General features: G+C 39.2%; 1 protein-coding gene across 3 annotated transcripts in view; it reads right to left on the reverse strand.

Moving 5' to 3' along the window:
* LOC150088410 (1-phosphatidylinositol 4,5-bisphosphate phosphodiesterase classes I and II-like) overlaps nucleotides 1-25,700 on the reverse strand; it is a 1,046,313-nt gene that overhangs the window by 17,178 nt on the left and 1,003,435 nt on the right. For 2 of the 3 annotated variants that reach the window (XM_090369498.1, XM_090369497.1), the window contains exon 34: nucleotides 2,272-2,400. In XM_090369498.1, the coding sequence (XP_090225624.1) occupies nucleotides 2,281-2,400 (120 nt within the window). In that variant the 3' untranslated portion in view covers nucleotides 2,272-2,280. Of the gene's footprint in view, nucleotides 1-2,271; nucleotides 2,401-25,700 lie in introns of those variants that run through there. The other variant, XM_090369499.1, reaches the window with a different exon arrangement.

Raw genomic sequence — 25,700 nt, forward strand, 5'->3', positions numbered from 1 at the left:
GCGGAAATTTGCCTTTAGCCAGCGGGTGGTTGGTTGGTGGAACAGACTTCCATCCCTTGTAGTGGAGGTTGATAGCCTAAATAAGTTTAAGGCTCAGCTGGACAGGTATTTTGAATGAACAGAGGGGTGAAGTGGAAGTGGGTTTTTTTTTTTTTTTTTTGGCTGATGCTGCATAAGCTTGCTTTCTTGCATCAAATGCCTCTACTAATGCTAATAAAGCCTCATTTCAGGGACAGTTAACAAACAAAACGTACGAATCTGGGGATCAGAAAACCCACACGTCAGAGCACATTGAGACAGCCCCAAAGTTAATATATGGTGTGGCCTGTTTCATGATCGTGTGATTGGAACCTTTTTCTTCATCAAATCAACTCTAACATCTACCTAGACAAGCTGGAAAACTTTGTCTCCACAGCTAGAAGGACTGCAGCCTGGTTTTTTCTTCCAGCAAGATGGCACCCAGCCACATTGGGGCTTCATTGTGCGTGAGTCTCTCAATGAGAAATTCCTAAACCAATGTATTGGTCATGGTGGTCCCATACCTTGGCTGCCTAGATCGCCAGATAGTGGCTGACATTAACGAATTCTTTGGAAGGAAAGAATCACAGTTGAAAACGTTAACACAAACATGTTGCAGCATACATGGCATGAATTGGAATATCTTTTGGATATTTTGTGCCAGACTAATGGTGTCCACATTGAGTGTTTGTGACTTTCAGAAAAAAAACTGAAATTTTCTCTGTTAAATGTTGCCTAATTAATTATAAGTCTTTCAATAAAGTTATTTCAAAGTAAAGTTGTAAAGATAATTCTCATACACCCTGTATTTTATTATTCATAATTTGATACATTTTCTACTAGAGACCACCTACCAGCTGATAAGTTTTGAAACAGCTGACCTGGCAGAGTCTCAGATTTTTAAATGTATAGCAGATTGACTATTCAGATGATGCCATACAATTTAAAAAGATATTAGCAACTTAAGCAGAGCCATGATTAATGGCAGTTGTCTCAAAGTTGAACATAAGTCCAATCCTTATTACTGAGGACATGATTCTCTATCACCATGGAGTGGCTTTCTGAACCATAATCAAAATCAAATACAAGTAATCTATACTATTTTAAACGTAAACGTATGTCATTTACTGTAATCATTGCTCTTTTCAGTTATTGTTTAAATCTATTTCTATCCTCCATTCATATTAAAGTATTCTGCATGGTTATGCTTATGGCAAACATTAGAAAAATACCTCTAGAATTGTCTGACAGGACTCCAGACCAGTGAAACTACCATATTGCCAGGTCTGCCACCATGGCAGTTGGGTAGAGTGGGGTCAGTTCTGTATGGTTTTTAAAGGATGTGAAATGCCATTAATGTTGATTCTTATTGTTAAGCCATATAACAAACAAGAGATAAGAATACTGCAACTGAAGCACTTACCTTGGTCACAATGCTGTTAAGGGAGTACAAGAGTTATAAGAATTAATGGTTAAATTCATGTGATGTAATCAGTTGAGGAAGGAAGCACCATGCACCTTGGGAACATAAATCATAGCCTAGACTTCTGAACAGGCACTTTTTTACTGAGTCATTCAGTTCAAGTTGAATTAATAAAACAAAATGGATCTTGCACATTGGGGCAATATGAAGACACAAGGATTCAATTTTCAAAGAATGACTGGACTTTGCCAAAATTTGACCCAAATATCAGATTTATTATTACTTTAGTATTCCAAGTGGAAGGATGTCCATCACAAACACTAGATTGAGGGTTTGTGATGGGGATTCTTCTTGATCTAGTTTACAAATTTTGACCAGCCAAAGGACCTGCATATAGGAATAAAAGTCAGTCACTAGCAGTAAACCAGGTCTCTTTAATCGTCTTCAACATTTTCCTGTTAGAGCAGGTTACCAATGTGTTCTCTGTTCACATCTGCTTTGATTTTGCCAATGGAACATCTGTAAATAATGCCATTTGGAATAAACTCTGACAGCAGGAATAAAACATATAGTGCAGTGAAATGTTTGACAAACTGCCAGTTGTGATAAATTCCTTATCTGAACTGGGAGGGGGGGGGGGATTACCCTTCATTTCAGATAAGCGTTCAGATTTTTATTATACAACTTGAGCAATTGTATAATAATAAAAAAAAAAAAAAACACCATTTAAAAAGCTTAAAGGCATTATTAACTAGTTATATACCCATCACCACTAACTAAAATGAAAAACAGCTCTAATTAGAATAAATCCAAAATAATTTGCCACCTACCAGTCTATCTCATAATTTTGTATTTTCTGATGATTCTTCTAAAGAGAGAAACATACAGGAATTTTTTTCATATTCTTGCAATAATTTGGCATACTTTTCTTCAAATTCTTCTCTTAATTTTTCAAGACCCTAGAAAACAAAAGTAATTTTATCACATTTGCAATACATTTCATTTCTAAAATGCTAATATTAAAGAAATGCTAATATTAGAAATATAACATTTCTAATATTAAAGAAAAGAATCAATAATCAAATGGAATTACAATAACTATTATTTCAATTCTCTCATAAAGAAATGATGAGAGAAGGTTCATTATATTTATTGTCCCTCCAATCACAGGGACGGCAAACAGCTCTCAGTATAGAAATGGGCATTTTGCAAGAGAAAGATGTCAAATTATTTTAAGCAACTTTCCTTAGCCGCACTTTTTATTATTATTATTTTTTTTTTGTTTTATGAAAACCACAAGCAGGAGGTATTAGAACCTTGGTGCCATGCATGGGTTAAAGGTTGAGAAGACAGAAGGTACTTGTTGAAATTAGATTTGAATTTCTGTAGATTATAAATTTAAGGAAATACATGTGAAGGAAGAATGTTCCAGAAAACACAGAAATTGAAGGGATAAATGAGAAATTTTACGAGAGATTTTAAGTCCAGAGAAGATCAAATACAAATACTACATGTTTGTCAGTGAATATCAGAAGGGACATATGCACAAGTGCATATGTCCATTACCATTTAAAGTGAATGGAATCAAACGGTGAATAAACAGAACAATGAGATGAACTGCAGTTGGGGCATGCAATAATTGGGTTACAAAAAGTAAATGGAAGTTTGACAGTCTGTAAGTGAAAATAGATGCTAGTAAGATTAGAAATAAGGCCATGTATATTTGTGTTTAGATTTAGATCTTTTTTCAGATAATTGTTGTTGTTGGTATTGGGTTTAACGACACAATGGCTACTAAGGCCAAATTGTGTCTGTTCATCGTTCATTTGCAAGAAACATATCATTAGTAGTTGTTGTACTTGGATTTTTCTGGTGCCACTTGGGCCATATTGCACCTATCAGTGTAGTTAATACTATATGTGTTGGCATCTTTAGATGAAGTTAGAAAGTCATATAAACCTATTTAGCATTAGCAAGGGCACATGATGCAAGAAAGCAAGCTTATATAGCATCAGCCAAAAAAAAAAAAAAAAACACACACCCCCTTCTCATTTCACTCATCCACCCACTCCAAATGTTTGTCTAGTTTTCCCTTTAATCTGTTTAAGCTATCAACTTCTATAATGACAGATGGAAGTTTGTTCCAGCAACCAAAGACCTGCTAGCTAAAGGCAAATTCACTAATCTTGTTGCCCTTCTCTGTACTTGTTCTAGCAGCTCTACGTCCTTCTTAAAATGAGGCCTCCAGACCTGTAATACAGTACTCAAGGTGTGGCCTGACTATTGCCTTATACAAGGGGATAATCACCTCCTTATCCCTGCTAGAAAAATTCCTGAATATCATTGACAAGACATCATGAGTTACTCTTGCACACCGTCTGCACTGCACAGAAAACTTCATATCTGCCTGCACAATTACCCCCAGGTCCTTTTCACTCTACCACTGTCAGTAATACCACACAGCTGATACGTTACTCTGGAGTTATTGCTTCCCATATGCAGTACTTTATATTTTTCAATGTTAAACTTCAGTTGCCACCTCTCAGCCAACCTGCTCAACTTTTCTATATCCTGTTGCAGCAGCGTACTGTCATTAGTGTGACTAACAACTTGTCGACCTTCGTATCATGTACAAACTTGGACATTAAGCCTGATATATACCATCATCAATAAATACAGAAAACAACAATGGATCCAACACTGAACCCTGGGGGACTCCATTAATAACATTAGTCCACAAAGAGCAGTGTCCATTTATTACCACTCTCTAGCTTCTCCCACTCAACCACCACTTTATCCACAGCAGCAATTTGTGCAGCAGTCTTTCATGTGCAACAGTATCAAAAGGCTTTCTAAGATCCAAATATATGATATCAATATTATTCTTTGCATCCAGTTCCTTTGTGATTACATCATAGTATCCAATGAAATTGGTCAGACAAGACTTCCCCTTAACAAACCCATGCCGTGTCCGAGCTATAACTGAAGTCTTGTCTAGATGATCCTGCAATGCTTCTTTAAAAAGTGACTTCATTAATTTCCCTGGAACCAAAGTTAAACTAACAGGTCTGTAATTACCTGTGTCTCCCTTTGATCCTCCTTTGTGGATTGGGGTCACATTAGCACATTTTCAGTCCATGGGTACCTCAGTCCAAGCTTCCTTGGACTCAGGGGAGGTACCCTGTCATAATTATGGCTAAGGGTTTGCTTACTTGCATACTCAGCGGTGAGCTATAGTGGGCTCGTGAGAGCCCATTGGTTTTTTTTTTGAAAATTTGCGAGCCCATTATTGAGATGATCATTTATTTTACAAATGAAATCCTGAATGCAATTATTGAGTATCCGGAACCAAAACTACAGTGGGGTGCGCGGGGACCCATTCCCAGCATTTTAATAGTGCATTCAATCATTTATGCATTTTAAAATTTTTATTTAATTACAGTCGGATCTCTGTTTAATGAAATTCTTTATAGCAAATTTTTGTGATTCCCCTTCGTAATTACATTTAAAATAATTTCTGTTGAACGAAGAAAATTTCCATGTAACAAACGGATTAGAAGAGACAACTCTGTATGCATTGTTCTCACCTCTGGCCTTTAAGCAATTTAGGTAATTAGAAAGTGAAAATTAAGGGAGAAAGGGAATAGCGTTTCAGAATGTTAGTGGTGTCAGTAAAACCTATGCAGTCACATACCGAGAAGTCATGCTAGTCAATATGCTTTCCATAGCTAGTCAGAGGATTAAGAAGATTCTCGACATGGATTATAGCCTCTGGTCAACCTGTGTTGTGGTTCCCCTTTACTCTGACAAACGGGCATGTTTTTCGGAGAAGTGAGTGATCCATGCATTTCAGTAAATTTCTCCTGTCTATGTTTACATGGTCACAATAGCTGAATATCCGTGTGATTCCGACATTTTGCACTGTATTCAAAGAACTAGTGAGAGTACCAACTTTGGGGGGGGGGGTTGAGGCAACTAAAATATATAAACATTACGAAGATGAAATCTCGGCAGATTTTGAAACTTTGTCCAGCCTTTCAGTGTGTAGAAAATGTTCTAAAATATAATGCCCTACAGGCAATAATTATAAAAAAAAAAAAATTTTTTACCAATCTCCAAAAAACTACCGTGAATTAAGGATGATTGCTAAAGAACATGATCTGGAAACTATAAAGATCGGTCGTGTGTTCGGGCAACGATGAGCAGCTTGTAGCTTGTGGACGGCAATCGTGGGTTGGAGGAATTATCCCGCTTTGTGCAAATATTTTGAATCAGAAGTTAGCATTAGCATTAGTAGAGGCATTTGATGCAAGAAAGCAAGCTTATGCAGCATCAGCCAAAAAAAAAAAAAAAAATAAACAAATAAATAAAAAATTCCCACTTCCACTTCACCCCTCTGTTCGTTCGAAATACCTGTCCAGCTGAGCCTTAAACTTATTCAGGCTATCAACCTCCACGACAATGGATGGAAGTCTGTTCCACCAACCAACCACCCGCTGGCTAAAGGCAAATTTCCTCACGTCTATCCTACATCTGTCTTTCCTCAATTTGAATTTATGCCCTCTCAGGTGATTATTCTGAGCAAGAGGAAGAATCCCATCAGCATTGAGCATGCTTAAACCATTCAAGGCTTTATACACCTCTATCAGATCACCTCGCTGGTGCCTAGTCTCCAGACACTGTAATTTGCAAATCTTAAGCCTTTCTTCGTAAGAGCATCCTTTTGTTCCATTCACCAATCTTGTTGCCCTTCTCTGTACTCGTTCCAGCATCTCTACATCCTTCTTGAAATGAGGCCTCCAGACCTGTATACAGTACTCTAGGTGTGGCCCGACCATTGCCTTATACAAGGGAATAATCACCTCCTTATCCCTGCTAGAAAAATTCCTATATACCATCGACAATACACCATGAGCTACTCTTGCAGCCTATCTGCACTGCTCAGAAAACTTCATATCTGCCTGCACAACCACCCCCAGGTCCCTTTCATTCTCTACCACTGTCAGTGTAGTACCACAGAGTTGATACTGGGGTTGCTCTGGGATTGCTGTTTCCCATATGTAGTACTTTATATTTGTCAATGTTAAACTTCATTTGCCACCTCTCAGCCCATCTGCTCAACCTTTCCAGATCCTGTTGCAGTAGCATAGTGTCAGTACTGTCCTTGACAACCCTGCCAACCTTCGTATCGTCTGCACACTTGGACATTAAGCTTGATATACCATCATCAATATCATTTATAAATACAGAAAACAATAATGGACCCAATACTGAACCCTGAGGGACTCCACTAATAATATTAGTCCACGATGAGCAGTGTCCATTGATTACCACTCTCTGCCTTCTGCCCCTCAACCGCCCCTTTATCCATAGCAGCAATTTGCCTCCAATGCCACACTGCTCCACTTTGCGCAGCAGTCTTCCATGTGCAACAGTATCAAAAGCCTTTCTAAGATCCAAGTATATAATATCAAAGTTATTCCCTGCATCCAGTTCTTTTGTGACTGCATCACAGTATCCAATCAAATTGGTCAGGCAAGACTTCCCCTTAACAAAACCATGCTGTGTCTGAGCTATAACTGAAGTCTTGTCTAGATGATCCTGCAGTGCTTCTTTAACCAGTGCCTCCATTAATTTTTCGGGAACAGAAGTTAAACTAACAGGTCTATAATTACTTGTGTCGCCCTTTGATCCTCCTTTGTGAATTGGGGTCACATTTGCACATCTCCAGTCCATGGGTACTTCTGCTGAGTCCAAGGAAGCTCTCATAATTATGGCTAAGGGTTTGCTTACTTCCTTTGCTGCCTCCTTTAATATAACTGGATAGATCCCATCCACCCCGGGTGCCTTTCTTGTATTTATCTTCAACAATTTCTCCTCCACTTTACTCTCAGTTATTACAAGTTTCTCTAGTTTACTGCCAGAGTTGAATACACCTCTGGCATTCCCCTCACTGAATAACTCCTCATGGTTGTTATGAATGTCGATGCAAAATATTAATTTAGTTTGTTAGCTGCCTGAGCAGGATTATCAACAGTTGAACCATCGATATCAAGTGGACCAATCTGATTCATCCCCTTCCTTCTAGAGTTTACATAAGTAAAGAACTCTTTGCTGTTTTTCTTTGCATCCCTAGCCAAAGATTTCTCGTAATCTGCCTTCGCCTGCCTAACCTCCTTTGTAACTTGGTTACAGATCAACTTGTATCTATCATAGGCTTCTGTGTCACGTGTTAATTTGTATGTATCCCATGCATTTTTCTTCTCTGTCATATGTCTCATTAGTTCATCTGACATCCATTTAGGCCTAAACCTTGAACAATATTTCTTAGTTGGTATGTAAAGCCTAGTAGCTTCCAAGATAAGTTCTTTGAATGCTTCCCATTTTGAATTTGCTGTTGGTAACATCATCAGTTGGTCGCACTGTATAGAATTTAAATACTGTCTCAGTCCATCGTAGTCGCCTTTACGAAAGCAATAACCCTTCCCTTTACCTCTGATGGTAGTTACCTCGTTGAATAAATCCCACTTCAACACACTGTGATCACTGCCACCTAGTGGTTCATTTATCTGCAGATTCTTAATGCATGAAGAATCACTACTGATAATCAGATCAAGAGTATTGCTCCCTCTTGTTGCCTCACGAACATGCTGATGTAGAAAACAATCATCCAATAAATCCACAAAAGCCTTGGTAGTGTGTGAGTGACCAGCCCCCAAATTCCAGTCAATATCTGGGAAATTAAAATCCCCCATTATAAGACTCTCTGATTTACTGGCCCACTCTATTTCCCTGTACAATTTCTTATTATACTCATCAGAGTCATTAGGCCTACAGCACACTCCTACTCTCAATTTTGATCTCCCAATGCTTATGTCACACCAAACTGACTCGACACTGCTCTGTCCAGCAATGTCGACTGGCTTCACTTCCTTGGATTTTATGTATTTCTTAACTAACAGCATAACCCCTCCTCCCTTCCTATCGTGTCTATCCCTTCTGTAGACATTGTACTCTCCAAATTCCAGTCCTGCATTCCTTATATCTGTGTGACACCACGTCTCTGAAATCCTCACAATATCTGCCTTTGATGTTTTGAGCAATACCTCAAATTCATTAAATTTATTTACTAAACTCCTAGCATTGGTGTACACGCAAGTATACATGCACCTGTTCTTTTTCTTAGCTACCCTAACAGAACCCATGTGTTTACTTGTACCCCAATGATTCCCAGCAGTGTCTGAAATATCCTGCATCTTATTTTCCAGGCTGTGGCTCATTCCAGTAGAAGCAGTGCAAGAATCACTTTCACCTCTGCCAGTGGATACTATTAATCTATTAGTCCTTGTATCCCCCCAATCTAGCAGTTTTCCGACCCACCTAACTCTGCCTCGATAGCATCAGCAAACATTCTTGCACCTTTTCTATTTAAGTGTATCCCATCCCTGTAGAAGCAGTTTCTCCTGTTAACAAGTACAGACCAAGCTGAAAAAAATTCTACCCCTTGAGCCTTGCACAATCTTTCCAGGGCCGAAATGATCGACAGGGCTCTCATCATATACTCCCTCCTTTCGTGTCTGGGCAGAATTGCAGACACTTTCTAATTCAACCCTAATTCAAGGCTTGTTTTCAACAGTGACCTGTACTTGTTAAGTAATTCCGCCGGTCTCCTACTCTTAATATCATTAGTGCCAACGTGTACAACTATATCACCTTTTGTGCCCTTAAAAGATGATATCCGCTCTACAACGTCATCGACCTTTGCCCCTGGCAGACATACCCTGGTCCTGTTCCAATTCTGTTCCAAGTTAAATATTCTGGATTATTAAATCGACTTTTAAATTTGGAATTTCTTAACCATTTAGCACTAATGATTGACATCCTGCAGGAGCTCTCTTACCTTTCAGAAGCTTTAGAGAATGACAATGGTAAAAGCATATAAATTATTTATTCGAACTATCAAGAAAAAAAAAAAAATCAATGTTATTGCTAATTTGAAAATTTCTGAAGGAAATTATGAAACTAAAATTGAGAGCATGTTGAAGGAATCAAAATCGAAAGTAAAAAATTACCCCACGACAAGTTATTAAATGCATTGTTTTATCCTTAAAGGATAAGTTACTAATGCAATAGGGCAATTTTATATTAAATAAAGAAAATAACGATACCATTGAAAGAAATTTTAAAAATATGCTACTCAAAATCGTGGAATGTGAAAAAACGTTTGTCTCGGTGGCAAGACGGTGATAAAATAGGAAATAAAAATTAATGATTTTAGAGATTTTGTTGAAGACAGTTTATCTTTAAAATCAAGTGAAATTATCTTTTCAATTAAGAAAGCTAGAAAATATCTTTGAAACCATTATGATTAGCAGTGCTGAATCTCAGTGAGTTTTCAGCATAATGAATAATATTATGTAAATTAAACATGTTGTAGATTATGATGACCATATATCTAAATGGAAAACTATTGCTTCAATTTGATCCGGGTCGTTAAATCAAATCATTCCTCTGTAATCATCGCTCAGCTACTGAGCAAAGCAGAAGATCGACAACAAATATTAATGAAGAAGTAAATTGGATAAAGGTAAAGAAAGCCAACATGAGAACGATGAGAAAAGCCATATAACTTACGCGGAAAATTAGTTTCCCAATACGGCACTCTAGCACTGCTCGCTCGGTAAACAGATGGTAGGTGTTATCGGTCTGGAGCAAAGTCGAGAACGATATATTGATTGACAGGTAGGCTTGGCAAATGATGTTCTGATTGGTGCGTGAACACAAACATGATAACATTGGTTTAGTAGCACTCAAAAGCACTAATGGTAACTTGCACTAGTCGCATATTCCCCAATGAATGCTTTCCATAATGGTGAAAAAAAGATCAGGTTACCTCCACTTAAATCCCATGGTAGCTTGAATCCTTCCCGAAGAGGAGGGGGTAACTTAACTTTCTTTCTTTAGAATCACAGTCATATTTAGAAATACATTCATAAAAAAATAAATTTTTTTTAGAACTGTTATTTTTATTTTCTTGTTCAATAATATGCCCTAATTGTGATAAAAGGTTAGGTTACGAACTATAACAAAAAATAAAGAAACCTTTTCCTTTTTCGTAACCAAACCTAAATGAACAATATAGTAAATACACTCACGAATTCCAAAAATCTGCTTTTAATAATGAAGAACATAAAAATGAATGGAACGAAACTTTTATTTAGATTTCATCAAAAAATGAACCAACATTTTATTTTCCTTCCAAATTTCTTCCATCTTTAAAAGATTCATTGCTGCTATTACCTATTTATTGTTCATCACAAAACTATTATGCACCATTCTTTACTCATAAATACACAATAATGCCAACCAATGACTACACAGAAGCTTGTCGTTTGTCGCCCCTACCACAAATTATTTCCTCGTTTGCCACGCCTACTTGTCAATCAATATCTGCTTCTCGATTTTGGCTCCAGACCGATAACATCTACTGTCTGGTTATCGAGCGAGCAGCGCTAGAATCTGGTGTCGGGAAACTAATTTTCCCCATAAGTTATCCAACGTTTCTCGTCGTTCTCGTGTTGGCTTTCTTTACCTAAGCCGTAAATTGTATAAGGCAATTTTTAGAATAGATTTTTCTTGAATATTTGTGAATAATTTTTTTTCATGTAATCTGTGATTTTTTTGTGTACTTTTCCTAGAAAGCTTGTTTTTTATGTAATATTTGTTTTTATATTGTGGAATGTTTTGTGATAGTTTTTATGTTATTTGTGCTATGGGAAATATTTCATGTTATTTTTTATTTGCAATATTAAAATTTTATCATGAAAAATATGTATCCATTATATTTCCCTAGTTGTTAAAAAAAGAAAGAAAAAAAAAAGTTGCATATGTGCTGAGCATGCACAGTAGATGGTTTATGCGAAACATCCTTTGCGTTTCTTTTAGATATTTTGATTTGTATATATTGATTATGAAATAAGAGCTTTTTTATTGTAATTATTTTATTGATCATTCACAGATTTTCATAATTTCTGGAAGATAAGATACAATGGATTTATGATAACTAAAGTAAGAGATGTATACTTGCAATTGCAACTTATTTAAATGTCTCTGTAAAACAGCATCGATTGATGTACAGATGTAAGGGTTACGTAACAATGGAATGTAACGAAAATGCGAGACGAAAAAAGAAATTGTTGACAAATATTTGTATTGTTGCAATCATACTTACTGCATTAGTAACTTCAGAAAGTATGATTGTGACATCATACAATTCAATTCAAAAATCCTAAAAAGTTAGAACTTCAGATGCTGTCATATCCAGTTATCATCATAAGGCGAGGCATGACGACCAGGTTTACAAGATTTTTTGCTTTTTTTAGAAAGACCTAGAAACGTTTTACACATTCGCTTATACACATGGTTAAGGGATAACAAGCCATGTCTGTCCACCCCTCTCAATCCCCCTCTGACTCGAGTTATCATAACGGTCACGAAAAATGCATCATGCGCGCTCTAATCACACTACTAGTAGTGCAAGCGTGGGAAGCGCCTCTGGTGGAAGCCGCGGATGACATCACTTCTGTGACCGATCAAATTTACTCAATAGAAAGTTGGAAAAACTGCGAGTTTATGTTAAAATATTCACAGTTTTCACCACTGAGCGTACTGCCAGAGTTTAATACACCTCTGGCATTCCCCTTCCTGAATAAGTCCTCATTTGTGAATGTAGATGCATAATATTCATTTAGTTTGTTAGCTACCTGAGCAGGATCATCAACAGTTGAACCATCGATATCAAGAGGATCAATCTGATTCATCCCCTTCTTTCTAGAGTTTACAGAAGTAAAGAACTCTTTGCTGTTTATCTTTGCATCCTTTTCCAAAGATTTCTCATAATTTGCCTAACCTTCGTTGTGACTTGGTTACAGACTATACACGCTTTGTATTATATCTATCATAGGTTTCCGTGTCACCTGTTAATTTATCTGTATCCCATGCATATTTCTTCTCTGCCACATGTCTAATTAGTTCATCTGACATCCATTTAGGCCTAAATTTTGAACAATATTTCTTAGTTGGTATGAAAAGCCTAGTAGCTTCCAAGATTATTTCTTTGAATGCTTTCCACTTTGAATATCCTGTTGGTAACATCATCAGTTGGTCCAAACGTGTAGAATTAAATATTGTCTCAAACCACCGTAGTCACCTTTATGAAAGCAAAAACCCTTCCCTTTACGCCTGATGGTAGTTACGTCTTTGAGTAAATTGCACTTCAGCACACTGTGATCACTGCTACCTAGTGGTTCCTTTATCTGCAGATTCTTAATGCATGAAGAATCACTACTGATAATCAGATCAAGAGTATTACTCTCTCTAGTTGCCTCCCGAACATTCTGCTGTAGAAAACAATTATCCAATAAATCCACAAAACCTTGCAAGTATGTGAGTGACCAACCCACAAATTCCAGTAAATCTCTGGGAAATAAAAATTCCCCATTATAAGACACTCTGATTCAGTGGCTCACTCTATTTCTTTGTACAGTTGTTTATTATACTCATCAGATTTATTAGGCTTATAACACACGCCTACTCTCATTTTTCCTTTCCCAGCACTTATGTTCTCCCCAAATTCTAATTCTGACTGCTTATGTCTGTGTGACACCATGCCTCTGATATCCCAACAATATCCGCCTTTGATGTCGAGACTAGCATGTCAAGCTCATCAAATTTATTAACTATACTCATAGTATTGATGTACACACAAGTATACATGCACCTGTTTTTACTCTTAATTACCCTAACACAGCCCATGTATTTACTTATACCACCATGACTCCCAGCAGTTCTGGAAATCTCCATTGCCTTGCTTTCCATGCTTCTGTTAGTGCTAAATTGCATTTCAATAGAAGCAGTGCAAGAATCTCTTTCAGCTCTGCCAGCGGCTACTGTTAATCTATTAGTCTGTATATCCCCCCAAGCTAGCAGTTTTCCGACCCACCTAACTCTGCCTCGATTTTTTTCAAGAAAGTGAAAAATTCTGTAAGGTTTGATTTTTCGCCTATGATATGGCCAAGTGACAATTCCTGTAAGTTTGAAACAATGTGAATGAAATTAGATGGGAGTTTTTACATACATTGCATATTCAACAAGTATATGTTTTACTGTGGTCTATGGCAGTGCGTAAAGTGTGGTGTACAGGTACTTCTGTTCCTGATAATAGGAACAGATGAGTCAGATGAGTGTGGCCTGTTCAGGCTCTGGCCAGAACTACCTCTTCTTGTCTATTTGTACGGAAGCTGGAAACCCATAATTGTGGAACAGCTTTAATTTCAAGGAGTTTGAAAAATCCAAGGAAGTACAGCCAGTTGACATGGCTGGACAGTGCAGTGTCGAGTCAGTTTGGTGTGACATAAGCATTGGGAGATCAAAATTGAGAGTAGGAGTGTGCTATAGGCCTAATGACTCTAATGAGTATAATAAACAACTGTACAGAGAAACAGAGTGGGCCAGTAAATCAGAGTGTCTTATAATGGGGGCATTTAATTTCCCAGATATTGACTGGAATCTGTGGGTTGGTCACTCACACACTAGCAAGGCTTTTGTGGATTTAATGGATAACTGTTTTCTACAACAGCATGTTCGGGAGGCAACTGGAGGGAGTAATACTCCTGATCTGATTATCAGCAGTGATTATTCGTGTATTAAGAATCTGCAGATAAAGGAACCACTAGGTGGCAGTGATCACAGTGTGCTGAAGTGGAATTTACTCAAAGCAGTAATTACCATCAGGAGTAAAGAGAAGGGTTTTTGCTTTCATAAAGGTGACTACGGTAGTGTGAGACAGTATTTAAATTCTATACAGTGGGACCAACTGATGATGTTACCAACAGCAAATTCAAAATGGGAAGCATTCAAAGAATTACTCTTGGAAGTTACTAGGCTTTTCATACCAACTAAGAAATATGTTCAAGATTTAGGTCTAAGTGGACGTCAAATGAACTAATTAGACATGTGGCAGAGAATAAAAATGCATGGAACACATATAAATTAACAGGTGACACGGAAGCCTATGACAGATATAAGCTGGTCTGTAACCAAGTCACAAAGGAGGTTAGACAGCCAAAGGCAGATTACAAGAAATATCTGGCAAAGGATGCAAACAAAAACAGCAAAGAGTTCTTTACTTATGTAAACTCTAGAAGGAAGGGGATGAATCAGATTGGTCCACTTGATATTGATGGTTCAACTGTTGATGATCCTGCTCAGGTAGCTAACAAACTAAATGAATATTATGCATCTACATTCACAAATGAGGACTTATTCAGAAAGGGGAATGCCAGAGGTGTATTAAACTCTGGCAGTAAGCTAGATAATCTTGTAATAACTGAGAGTAATGTGGAGGAATAATTTTTGAAGATAAACATAAGAAAGGCACCTGGGGTGGATGGAATCTATCTAGCTATATTAAAGAAGGCAGCAAAGGAAGTAAGCAAACCCTTAGCCATTATTATGAGAGCTTCCTTGGACTCAGGGGAGGTACCCATGGAGATTTGTACATGAGATGGGCAAATGTGACCCAATCCACAAAGGAGGATCAAAGGGAGACACAAGTAATTACAGACCTATTAGTTTAATTATTGTGCCAGGGAAAATAATGGTATCACTCGTTAAAGAAGCATTGCATGATCATCTAGACAAGACAGCAGTAATAATTCAAACACAGTAGGGGAAAGTCTTGTCTGACCAATTTGATTGGACACTATAATGTGGTAACAAAGGAACTGGATGCAAAGAATAATTTTGATATCATATATTTGAATCTTAGAAAGGCTTTTGATACTGTTGCACATGGAAGACTGCTGCACAAAATGGAGCAGTGCGACATTTGAGGCAAATTACAGCTATGGATAAAGTGATGGTTGAGTGGGAGAAGACAGAGAGTGGTAATCAATGGACACTGCTCATCAATGACTAATGTTATTAGTGGAGTACCCAAGGGTTCAGTGATGGGTCTATTGTTGTTTTCTGTATTTATTAATGATATTGATGATGGTATATCAGGCTTAATGTCCAAGTTTGAAGATGATATGACGGTTAGCAAGCTGTTGATCACACTAATGACAGTATGCTGCTGCAACAGGATATAGAAAAGTTGAGCAGGTTGGCTGAGAGGTGGCAAATGAAGTTTAACATTGACAAATGTAAAGTACTGCATATGGGAAGCAGTAACCCCAGAGTAATGTATCAGCTGTGTGGTATTACACTGACAGTGGTAGAGTATGAAAGGACCTGGGGGTAATTGTACAGGCAGATATGAATATTTCTGAGCAGAGCAGACAGTGTGCAAGAGTAACTCCTGGCGTCTTGTCAATGATATTCAGGAATTTTTCTAGCAGGGATAAGGAGGTGATTATCCCCTTGTATAAGGCAATGCTCAGGCCACACCTTGAGTACTGTATACAGGTCTGGAGGCCTCGTTTTAAGAAGGATGTAGAGCTGTTGGAACGAGTACAAAGGAGGGTAAAAATCTGGCAGTAAGCTAGATAAGTGAATGGAACAAAGGGTTCTCTTATGAAGAAAGGCTTAAGTTTTGAAAATTACAGTGTTTGTAAACTAGGCACCTGCAAGGTAATCTGATTGAGATGTATAAAGCCTTGAATAGTTTGAGCATGCTTAATGCTGTTGGGATTCTTCCTCTTGCTCAGAATAATCGCTTGAGAGGGCATAAATTCAAATTGAGGAAACACAGTTGTAAGATAGATGTGTGGAAGTTTGCCTTTAGCCAGCGGGTCTTTGATTGCTGGAACAAAATTCCATGTGTCATTGTAAAAGCTGATAGCTTAAACAGATTCAAGGGAGAACTAGACAAACATTTGGAGTGAAATGAGAAGGTTTTTTTTTTTTTTTTTTGGCTGATGCTATATAAGCTTGCTTTCTTGCATCATGTGCCTTTGCTAATGTTAATGCTAATATGTGTTTGCCACTGGCGTCCATTGACCTTTACAGATATTTTTCGTATATGCATTTTTTAATCACTGATAGGTACAAGAAAATTCATTGGGGCTGTGCTGGATGGATGCTTCGCAGCGTCATTCACAATTTCATTTCCCGGCATTCCAGTATGTTCTGAAATCCGGCAGAAGACAACTTGGTGAGCGTAAAGAATGCTAACACGAGAACGATGAGAAATGTCGGATAACTTATGCGGAAAATTAGTTTCCCAATATGCCATTCTAGTGCTGCTCGCTCGGCAAACAGACAGTAGGTGTTATCGATCTGGAGCAAAGTCGAGAACGATATATTGATTGACAGGTAGGCGTGGAAAATAATGTACTGATTGGTGCACAAACAACACAGGATAACATCGGGTTAGTATCATTTTACTAGCACTCAGAAGCACTAAAGGTAACTTGCCCTAATGAACGCATTCCATAATGGTGAAAAAAGGTCAGGTTACCTCCACTTGAATCCCAAGGGAGCTTGAACCCCTCCCGAAATGGAGGGGATAACCTAACCTTTTTTCTTTAGAATCATGTGGACTAATGCATAAATTGTTTATTAACAAAATATTATTTTTTTATTACGTACTTTTATTTTTAAAGACACTTGTGGGGGATACACACGTATCATAACGTCAATCAACACCTCAACAGCTTTTCACTATATATAGATATATATATATACACACATAGAATCTTTCTTTCTTTTCTTATATTATTTCCTAACATAACCTTTAAGGTTAGGTCACTAAATAGAAGGAAACCCTTTTCTATTATTTCATTACAAAATTGTTATGCACCGTTCTTTACTCATAAATACACATTATAATGCCAACCAATGACTACAGAGTAGCTTGTCTTCTGTCGTGCTCACCACCAATCATTTCATCATTTGCCACACCTACCTGTCAATTAGAATATCCTTCTCGATTTCGGCTCCAGACTGATAACACCTACCGTATGTTTACCGAGCGAGCAGCGCTAGAGGGCAGTGTCAGGAAACTAATTTTCCACGTAAGTTTTGACGTTTCTCTTTGTTCTCGTGTTGGCTTTCTTTACCTTAGACGACAACTTTTTGCCGATGCTCTCTGAGACAAATCAACTCTGTTCTGATGAGCTTGAGTAATGGAGAATAGGCAAGGAAACATTTTGCATGGCTAATAAGGCACTTTTGGAGTCTGTGTATGTAATGCTCATTTGGATTGAGAGATGGAAAATATTTTTCAGAGCAAGCTTTATGGCGTATAATTCAGTGGGGTAACTACTGCATTCCGATGGAAGTGATAGAAAAATGGCAGCGTCATGGAATACCACTGCTGCACCCATTTCACGTTCCAACTTCGATCCATCAGTATATATTTTGGCAAAATCAGGATAGTATTGTGTATGAGCAATATGTAACTGTTGGATATGAATGTTGTTTAAAGAGTTTTCCCGTTGATGGAAATAATTGTCACAAGATGGCACGATCATTATTATTATTATTGCTCTTATGTTATTTCTCCCTGATTGGGGGTTCCACCTCGTGATGGGTATTGCTACAAAGTACACAGGGTGGTTGTTGTTGTTGTTATGTCTGGTGTTACTGTTAGTCGAGGAACTCTGACTATCCTACAGGTGTTCAGGATTGCGACTTTCTGGAGTTGCTTGTAGGTGGCGCTTGGAGACCTATTGCTGCTAGGCTGTTATGTAGGGTGTTTGGCATCATACCTGTGGTTGACACGATGATCGGGATGGTTGTTACTTGTTGCATATGCCACACCTCCTTGACCTCATGTCTTGGGTTCGTGTACTTCCTAATTTTTTTCCTCGTGGGTTTTCTGGACATTGCTAGTGTTGGGCACCGCTATGTCAATCAGGTAGATAGCCTTTTCCATCTTGCCCACAAGGGTTATGTCCGGTCTGTTGTGCGGGATTGTCCTATCTGTTATTATGGCGCGGTTCCAGTACAGCTTGTGGGTTGGGGGTCTCTAGTACTGCCTGGGGTTCGTACTTGTAGTACGATACACTTTCTTTGATCAACTGGTATTTCCTTGCTAGCTTCTGATTTTTTATCCTGGCTACCTGGTCGTGTCTATGAGTGTACTCAGTCTGGGTTATGTTGCACTCCGTGGTGATGTGTTGGATCGTTTCTGAGGCCAGGTGGCATCGTTGACATGTATCATCGGACACTCCGGCTCTTTGGCAATGTATTTTCTATAGTTCCTGTTCTTGATTACCTGGTCTTGGATGGCGAGCATGAATCCTTTAGTCTCGGGGAAGAGCATCCCACTTGTGAGCCATGTATTGGAAGCAATTTTATCTAAATGATCTTGATGGATATCATTGTAGTGTCTGCCATGGTGTGTCTTCTCTGTCCATCTTTCTAGCTTCGTTTGTACCTCCTGGTTGAGGGAGACTCCTCGCTTAGGTTGAGTGGGGTATACTGCTTGTCTGTCTTGCTTATTGCCTGGTGGAGTGCTGCTGTGTGTTTCTGGAAGTAATCCTTCAGGTTAACTATAGTACTCTAGCATTAGCATTAGTAGAGGCATATGATGCAAGAAAGCAAGCTTATTCAGCATCAGCCAAAAAAAAAAAAAAAAAAAAAAAAAACACAACCACTACTCCCATTTCACCCCTCCGTTCGTTCGAAATACCTGTCCAGCTGAGCCTTAAATTTGTTTAGGCTATCAACTTCAACAACAAGTGATGGAAGTCTATTCCACAAACCAACTGCCCGCTGGCTAAAGGCATCTATCCGACATCCGTCCTTCCTCAATTTGAATTTATGCCCTCTCAGGTGATTATTCTGAGCAAGAGGAAGAATCCCATTGGCATTGAGCATGCTCAAGCCATTCAAAGCCTTATACACTTCTATCAGATCACCTCGCCGATGCCTAGTCTCCAGACTCTGTAATTTGCAAAACTTAAGCCACCATGATGTCCCATAACCTCAAAAGACATCAATCAATCGCATGCTGGAACAGTAACTATTATTATTAGCATTAGCATTAGCATTAGTAGAGGCATTTGATGCAAGAAAGCAAGCTTATGCAGCATTAGCCAGAAAAAAAAAAAAAAAAAAAAACCACTTCCACTTCACCCCTCTGTTCGTTCAAAATACCTGTCCAGCTGAGCCTTAAACTTATTTAGGCTATCAACTTCCATGACAAAGGATGGAAGTCTGTTCCACCAACCAACCACCCGCTGGCTAAAGGCAAATTTCCGCTCGTCTATTCTACATCTGTCTTTCCTCAATTTGAATTTATGCCCTCTCAGGTGATTATTCTGAGCGAGAGGAAGAATTCCATCAGCATTGAGCATGCTCAAACCATTCAAGGCTTTATACACCTCTATCAGATCACCTCGCTGGTGCCTAGTCTCCAGACACTGTAATTTGCAAAACTTAAGCTTTTTTCGTAAGAGCACCACTTTATTCCATTCACTAATCTTGTTGCCCTTCTCTGTACTCGTTCCAGCAGCTCTACATCCTTCTTGAAATGAGGCTTCCAGACCTGTATACAGTACTCTAGGTGTGGCCTGACCATTGCCTTATACAAGGGAATAATCACCTCCTTATAGATTGAGTGGGGTATACTGCTTGTCTGTCTTGCTTATTGCCTGGTGGAGTGCTGCTGTGTGTTTCTGGAAGTAATTCTTCAGGTTAACTACAGTTGTCTTCTGTTGCTCAATGAGGTCTATCAGGCTCCTTCCTCCTTCTTCCTGGGCAATTGTCAGTCTTTCCACGGCAGATCTCGGGTGGTGTTGGCGGCTCTTGGTCATTATTGTCCTTGTCTTTCTCGCGATATCCTCCAGCTCGGTGTTAGTCCAATCTATGACCCCGAAGGAGTATATTAGCACAGGGACTGCATATGTGTTTATGGCTTTAACTGTGTTCCCCCCGTTCAGCTTTGCTTTCAGCAGGCTTCTGAGCCTCTGATGGTATTTTTCAGTCAGGCAGGCCTTAATTTCCTTGTGCTGTAACTGCTGAGCCTGCATCATCCCTAAGTATTTGTAGGCCTCTCCCTCTGCTATGGCTTTGACCTCTTTACCAGTCTGCAGCTGGTAGTTTCAGTTGACTAAGTTTCCCTGGTGCAATCCGTGGGTCTTGCATTGATGTAGACAAAATTCCATCCTAATATTACTGCTGAATTCGTCGGTGATCTGGAGTAGTTGTTGGAGGTGCTTCTCGGTTCTCACGTAGAGCTTGATGTCATCCATGTTTGTCAGGTGGGTGAGGGTGTACAGGTTCTTCCTTTCTTCTTTGTGGTTATATTCTTCTTTGTGGAGAGACGGTCGTGTTCAAAGCAGCTAAGTGGATTTTTCTTATTTATTGATTTGAAATTATTGTTTTTCTAAAACTTTTGATTTAAATTTAATAGTATAACATTATTTTGTGACTTTCTGATTAATTTGGTGCATTTATTCTTTACTCGGCCTTCTAATTGCATAAAAGTATCGGTAAAGGTTTCCACGTGTTTGAAGTCCGCTACGTTCGTAATTTTCCCGCCTTTGTGATACGATAGTTATTTACCGTACTAGATAGTAGCGTTAGTTGAACTTCGTTAGCAGTTAAATTGTACGTTTAAATAAATACATATAACGACTTAGATTACAAACGTAATATAATTAATTATATTTAACATAATTAATAACATAATTATAATTAATAAATTAACAGAATCATGACTCAGACCAGAGCAGCAAAGCAAAAGGCTCAAGCTAATGGAAGTGCTGTGGCTCAGAGCAGAACTGAGGGGGGCAGTTGTCCTCTGACTCACAGCCTTATAAAATGCACTGTTTGCTTGATGTTTGCAGACAATCGGGTACGGGACATGATACTGCCAAGGGGGATGTCTTTGCAAGGAGTGTATCGATATCAGGCAACAACTCAGCGTTCTTGTGGGCCTATATGAGAGCTTGAAGGACAGGGTGGATGCCCTCGAAGAAACTAAATTGAGGGGCCCATCAAGCTCTCAGCTGCCCATATCAACGCCAGAGCTTGCACTTGGGCATCGCGTGACAGAGAGACAACCCCCAAGGCAGAATGCGCTGGTCCCGAAGGAACTAGTAGTTGTTGATAACTCTATTGTCAGGGAAACGGGGAACATGCTTTGTAAAAAAGATAGGTGGAACAGGACCAGGGTATGTCTGCCAGGGGCAAAGGTTGATGACGTTGTAGAGCGAATATCATCTTTTAAGGGCACAAAAGGTGATATAGTTGTACACGTTGGCACTAATAATATTAAGAGTAGGAGACCGGCAGAATTACTTAACAAGTACAGGTCACTGTTGAACAAAAGCCGAGAATTAGGGTTGAATTTGAAAGTGTCTGCAATTCTGCCCAGACACGATAGGAGGGAGTATATGATGAGAGCATTGTCGATCAATTCGGCCCTGGAAAGATTGTGCAAGGCTCAAGGGGTAGAATTTTTTTCAGCCTGGACTGTACTTGTTAACAGGAGAGATTGCTTCTACAGGGATGGGATACACTTAAATAGAAAGGGTGCAAGAATATTTGCTGATGCTATCGAGGCAGTGTTAGGTGGGTCGGAAAACTGCTAGCTTGGGGGGGCGACAAAGACCAATAGATTGACAGTAGCCACTGGCAGAGGTGAAAGAGATTCTTGCACTGCTTCTATTAGAATGAGCAGAAACCTGAAAAACAAGATGCATGGTATTTCAGAGACTGCTGGGAGCCATTGCGGTACAAGTAAACACATGGGTTGTGTTAGGGTAGCTAAGAATAGAAACAGGTGCAGGTATACTTGCGTGTACACAAATGCCAGGAGTTTAGTAAATAAATTTGATGAATTTGAGGTATTGCTCAAAACATCAAAGGCAGATATTGTTGGGATATCAGAGATGTGGTGTCACACAGATATAAGGGATGCAGAACTGCAATTTGGGGAGTACGTCTACAGAAAGGATAGACAGGATAGGAAGGGGGGAGGGGTTATGCTATTAGTTAAGAAACACATAAAAACCAAGGAAGTGAAGCCAGTCGACATCGCTGGACAGTGCAGTGTTGAGTCAGTTTGGTGTGACATAAGCATTGGGAGATCAAAATTGAGAGTAGGAGTGTGCTATAGGCCTAATGACTCTGATGAGTATAATAAGGAACTGTACAATGAAATAGAGTGGGCCAGTAAATCAGAGAGTCTTATAATGGGAGATTTTAATTTCCCAGATATTGACTGGAATTTGGGGGCTGGTTACTCACACACTAGCAGGGCTTTTGTGGATTTATTGGATGATTGTTTTCTACATCAGCATGTTCGGGAGGCAACTAGAGGGAGTAATACTCTTGATTTGATTATCAGCAGTGATTCTTCGTGCATTAAGAATCTGGAGATAAATGAACCACTAGGTGGCAGTGATCACAGTGTGCTGAAGTGGGATTTACTCAAAGAGGTAACTACCATTAGGGGTAAAGGGAAGGGTTATTGCTTCTGTAAAGGCGACTACGATGGACTGAGACAGTATTTAAATTCTATACAGTGGGACCAACTGATGATGTTACCAACAGCAAATTCAAAATGGGAAGCATTCAAAGAACTTATCTTGGAAGCTACTAGGCTTTACATACCAACTAAGAAATATTGTTCAAGGTTTAGGCCAAAATGGATGTCAGATGAACTAATGAGGCATATGGCAGAGAAGAAAAATGCATGGGATACTTACAAATTAACACACGACACAGAAGCCTATGATAGATACAAGTTGATATGCAACCAAGTTACAAAGGAGGTTAGGCAGGCGAAGGCAGATTACGAGAAATCTTTGGCAAGGGATGCAAAGAAAAACAGCAAAGAGTTCTTTACTTATGTAAACTCTAGAAGGAAGGGGAGGAATCAGATTGGTCCACTTGATATTGATGGGTCAACTGTTGATGATCCTGCTCAGGTAGCTAACAAACTAAATTAATATTTTGCATCGACATTCACACATGAGGAGTTATTCAGCAAGGGGAATGCCAGAGGTGTATTCAACTCTAGCAGTAAGCTACAGAATCTTGAAATAACTGGGAGTAAAGTGGAGGAGAAACTGTTGAAGATAAACACAAGAAAGGCACCCGGGGTGGATGGGATCTATCCAGTTATATTAAAGGAGGCAGCAAAGGAAGTAAGCAAACCCTTAGCTATAATTATGAGAGCTTCCTTGGACTCAGGGGAGGTACCCATAGACTGGAAATGTGCAAATGTGACCCCAATTCACAAAGGAGGATCAAAGGCTGACACAAGTAATTATAGACCTGTGAGCTTAACTTCTGTTCCAGGAAAATTAATGGAGGCACTGGTTAAAGAAGCACTGCAGGATCATTTAGACAAGACTTCAGTTATAGCTCAGACACAGCATGGTTTTTTTAAGGGGAAGTCTTGCCTGACCAACTTGATTGGATACTATGATGCAGTCACAAAAGAACTGGATGCAGGGAATAACTTTGATATTATATACTTGGATCTTAGAAAGGCTTTTGATACTGTTGCACATGGAAGACTGCTACACAAATTGGAGCAGTGTGACATTGGAGGCAAATTGCTGCTATGGATAAAGGGGTGGTTGAGCGGGAGAAGACAGAGAGTGGTAATCAATGGACACTGCTCATCGTGGACTAATGTTATTAGTGGAGCCCCTCAGGGTTCAGTGTTGGGTCCATTATTGTTTTCTGTATTTATAAATGATATTGATGATGGTATATCAAGCTTAATGTCCAAGTTTGCAGATGATACAAAGGTTGGCAGGGTTGTCAAGGACACTACTGACACTATGCTGCTGCAACAGGATCTGGAAAGGTTGAGCAGATGGGCTGAGAGGTGGCAAATGAAGTTTAACATTGACAAATGTAAAGTACTACACATGGGAAACAGCAACCCCAGAGCGACGTATCAACTCTGTGGTGCTACACTGACAGTGGTAGAGAATGAAAGGGACTTGGGGGTGGTTGTGCAGGCAGATATGAAGTTCTCTGAGCAGTGCAGACGGGCTGCAAGAGTAGCTCATGGAGTATTGTCAATGATATACAGGAATTTTTCCAGCAGGGATAAGGAGGTGATTATTCCATTGTATAAGGCAATGGTCAGGCCACACCTAGAGTACTGTATACAGGTCTTGAGGCCTCATTTCAAGAAGGATGTAGAGCTGCTGGAACGAGTACAGAGAAGGGCAACAAGATTAGTGAATGGAACAAAGGGGTGCTCTTACGAAGAAAGGCTTAAAGTTTGCAAATTACAGTGTCTGGAGACTAGGCACCGGCGAGGTGATCTGATAGAGGTGTATAAAGCCTTGAATGGTTTAAGCATGCTCAATGCTGATGGGATTCTTCCTCTAGCTCAGAAAAATCACCTGAGAGGGCATAAATTCAAATTGAGGAAAGACAGATGTAGGATAGATGTGCGGAAATTTGCCTTTAGCCAGCGGGTGGTTGGTTGGTGGAACAGACTCCCATCCCTTGTGGTGGAGGTTGATAGCCTAAATAAGTTTAAGGCTCAGCTGGACAGGTATTTTGAACGAACAGAGGGGTGAAGTGGAAGTGGGTTTTTTTTTTTTTTTTTTTTTGGCTGATGCTGCATAAGCTTGCTTTCTTGCATCAAATGCCTCTACTAATGCTAATGCTAATGCTAATGCTAATATCCGTACTTGCTACTGTTGAGCATGGTAGATAGCGGGTTAATTGCTAGACAGAACCAGAATGGGCTCAGGGTATCTCCCTGAAAGATTCTTCTCCTGATGGGGATTGGCCTGGTTGTGATGATTTCAACCTTAATGGTGGTACTCCATTTTGCCATCGTTTCTCCTAGGAAGTTTGTCACTATCGGATTGACTTTGTAGATGTTCAGCACCTCTATTAGCCAGCTATGAGGCATGGAGCCGAAGACCTTGTGATAATCAATGTAGGATGTGTACATGTTGCAGTGTTTCTTGTAGGCTTGCTCCATAACTGCGGCATCTATGGTTAATTGCTCCTTGCCTCCTTTCTGCTGTTCGGCCATTATGTCCTGGTTCTCCAAGTGGTCTGATATCTTCCTGGTTAGGATCTTGTACTGTTATTATTATTATTATTACTAGCTACATGGTGCAAGGAAGCCTGAGGCTTATGCTGCACCAGCCAAAAAAAAAAAAAAAAATCCCAAATTAACATGAGAGAGAGAGAGAGAGAGAGAGAGAGATGACAGACCAGAGTATTGTATTCTTTAGGATCTTGTAGGACTTTATTAAAGTGTGTATTCCAATTCTCCGCTAATTACCTTAACCTAATAGCTACAGGCTGAGTTGCC

This window comes from Mastigoproctus giganteus, chromosome 3 (genome assembly GCF_048544385.1).
Source record: "Mastigoproctus giganteus isolate SK-2022 chromosome 3, ASM4854438v1, whole genome shotgun sequence".
Lineage (NCBI taxonomy): Eukaryota > Metazoa > Arthropoda > Arachnida > Uropygi > Thelyphonidae > Mastigoproctus > Mastigoproctus giganteus.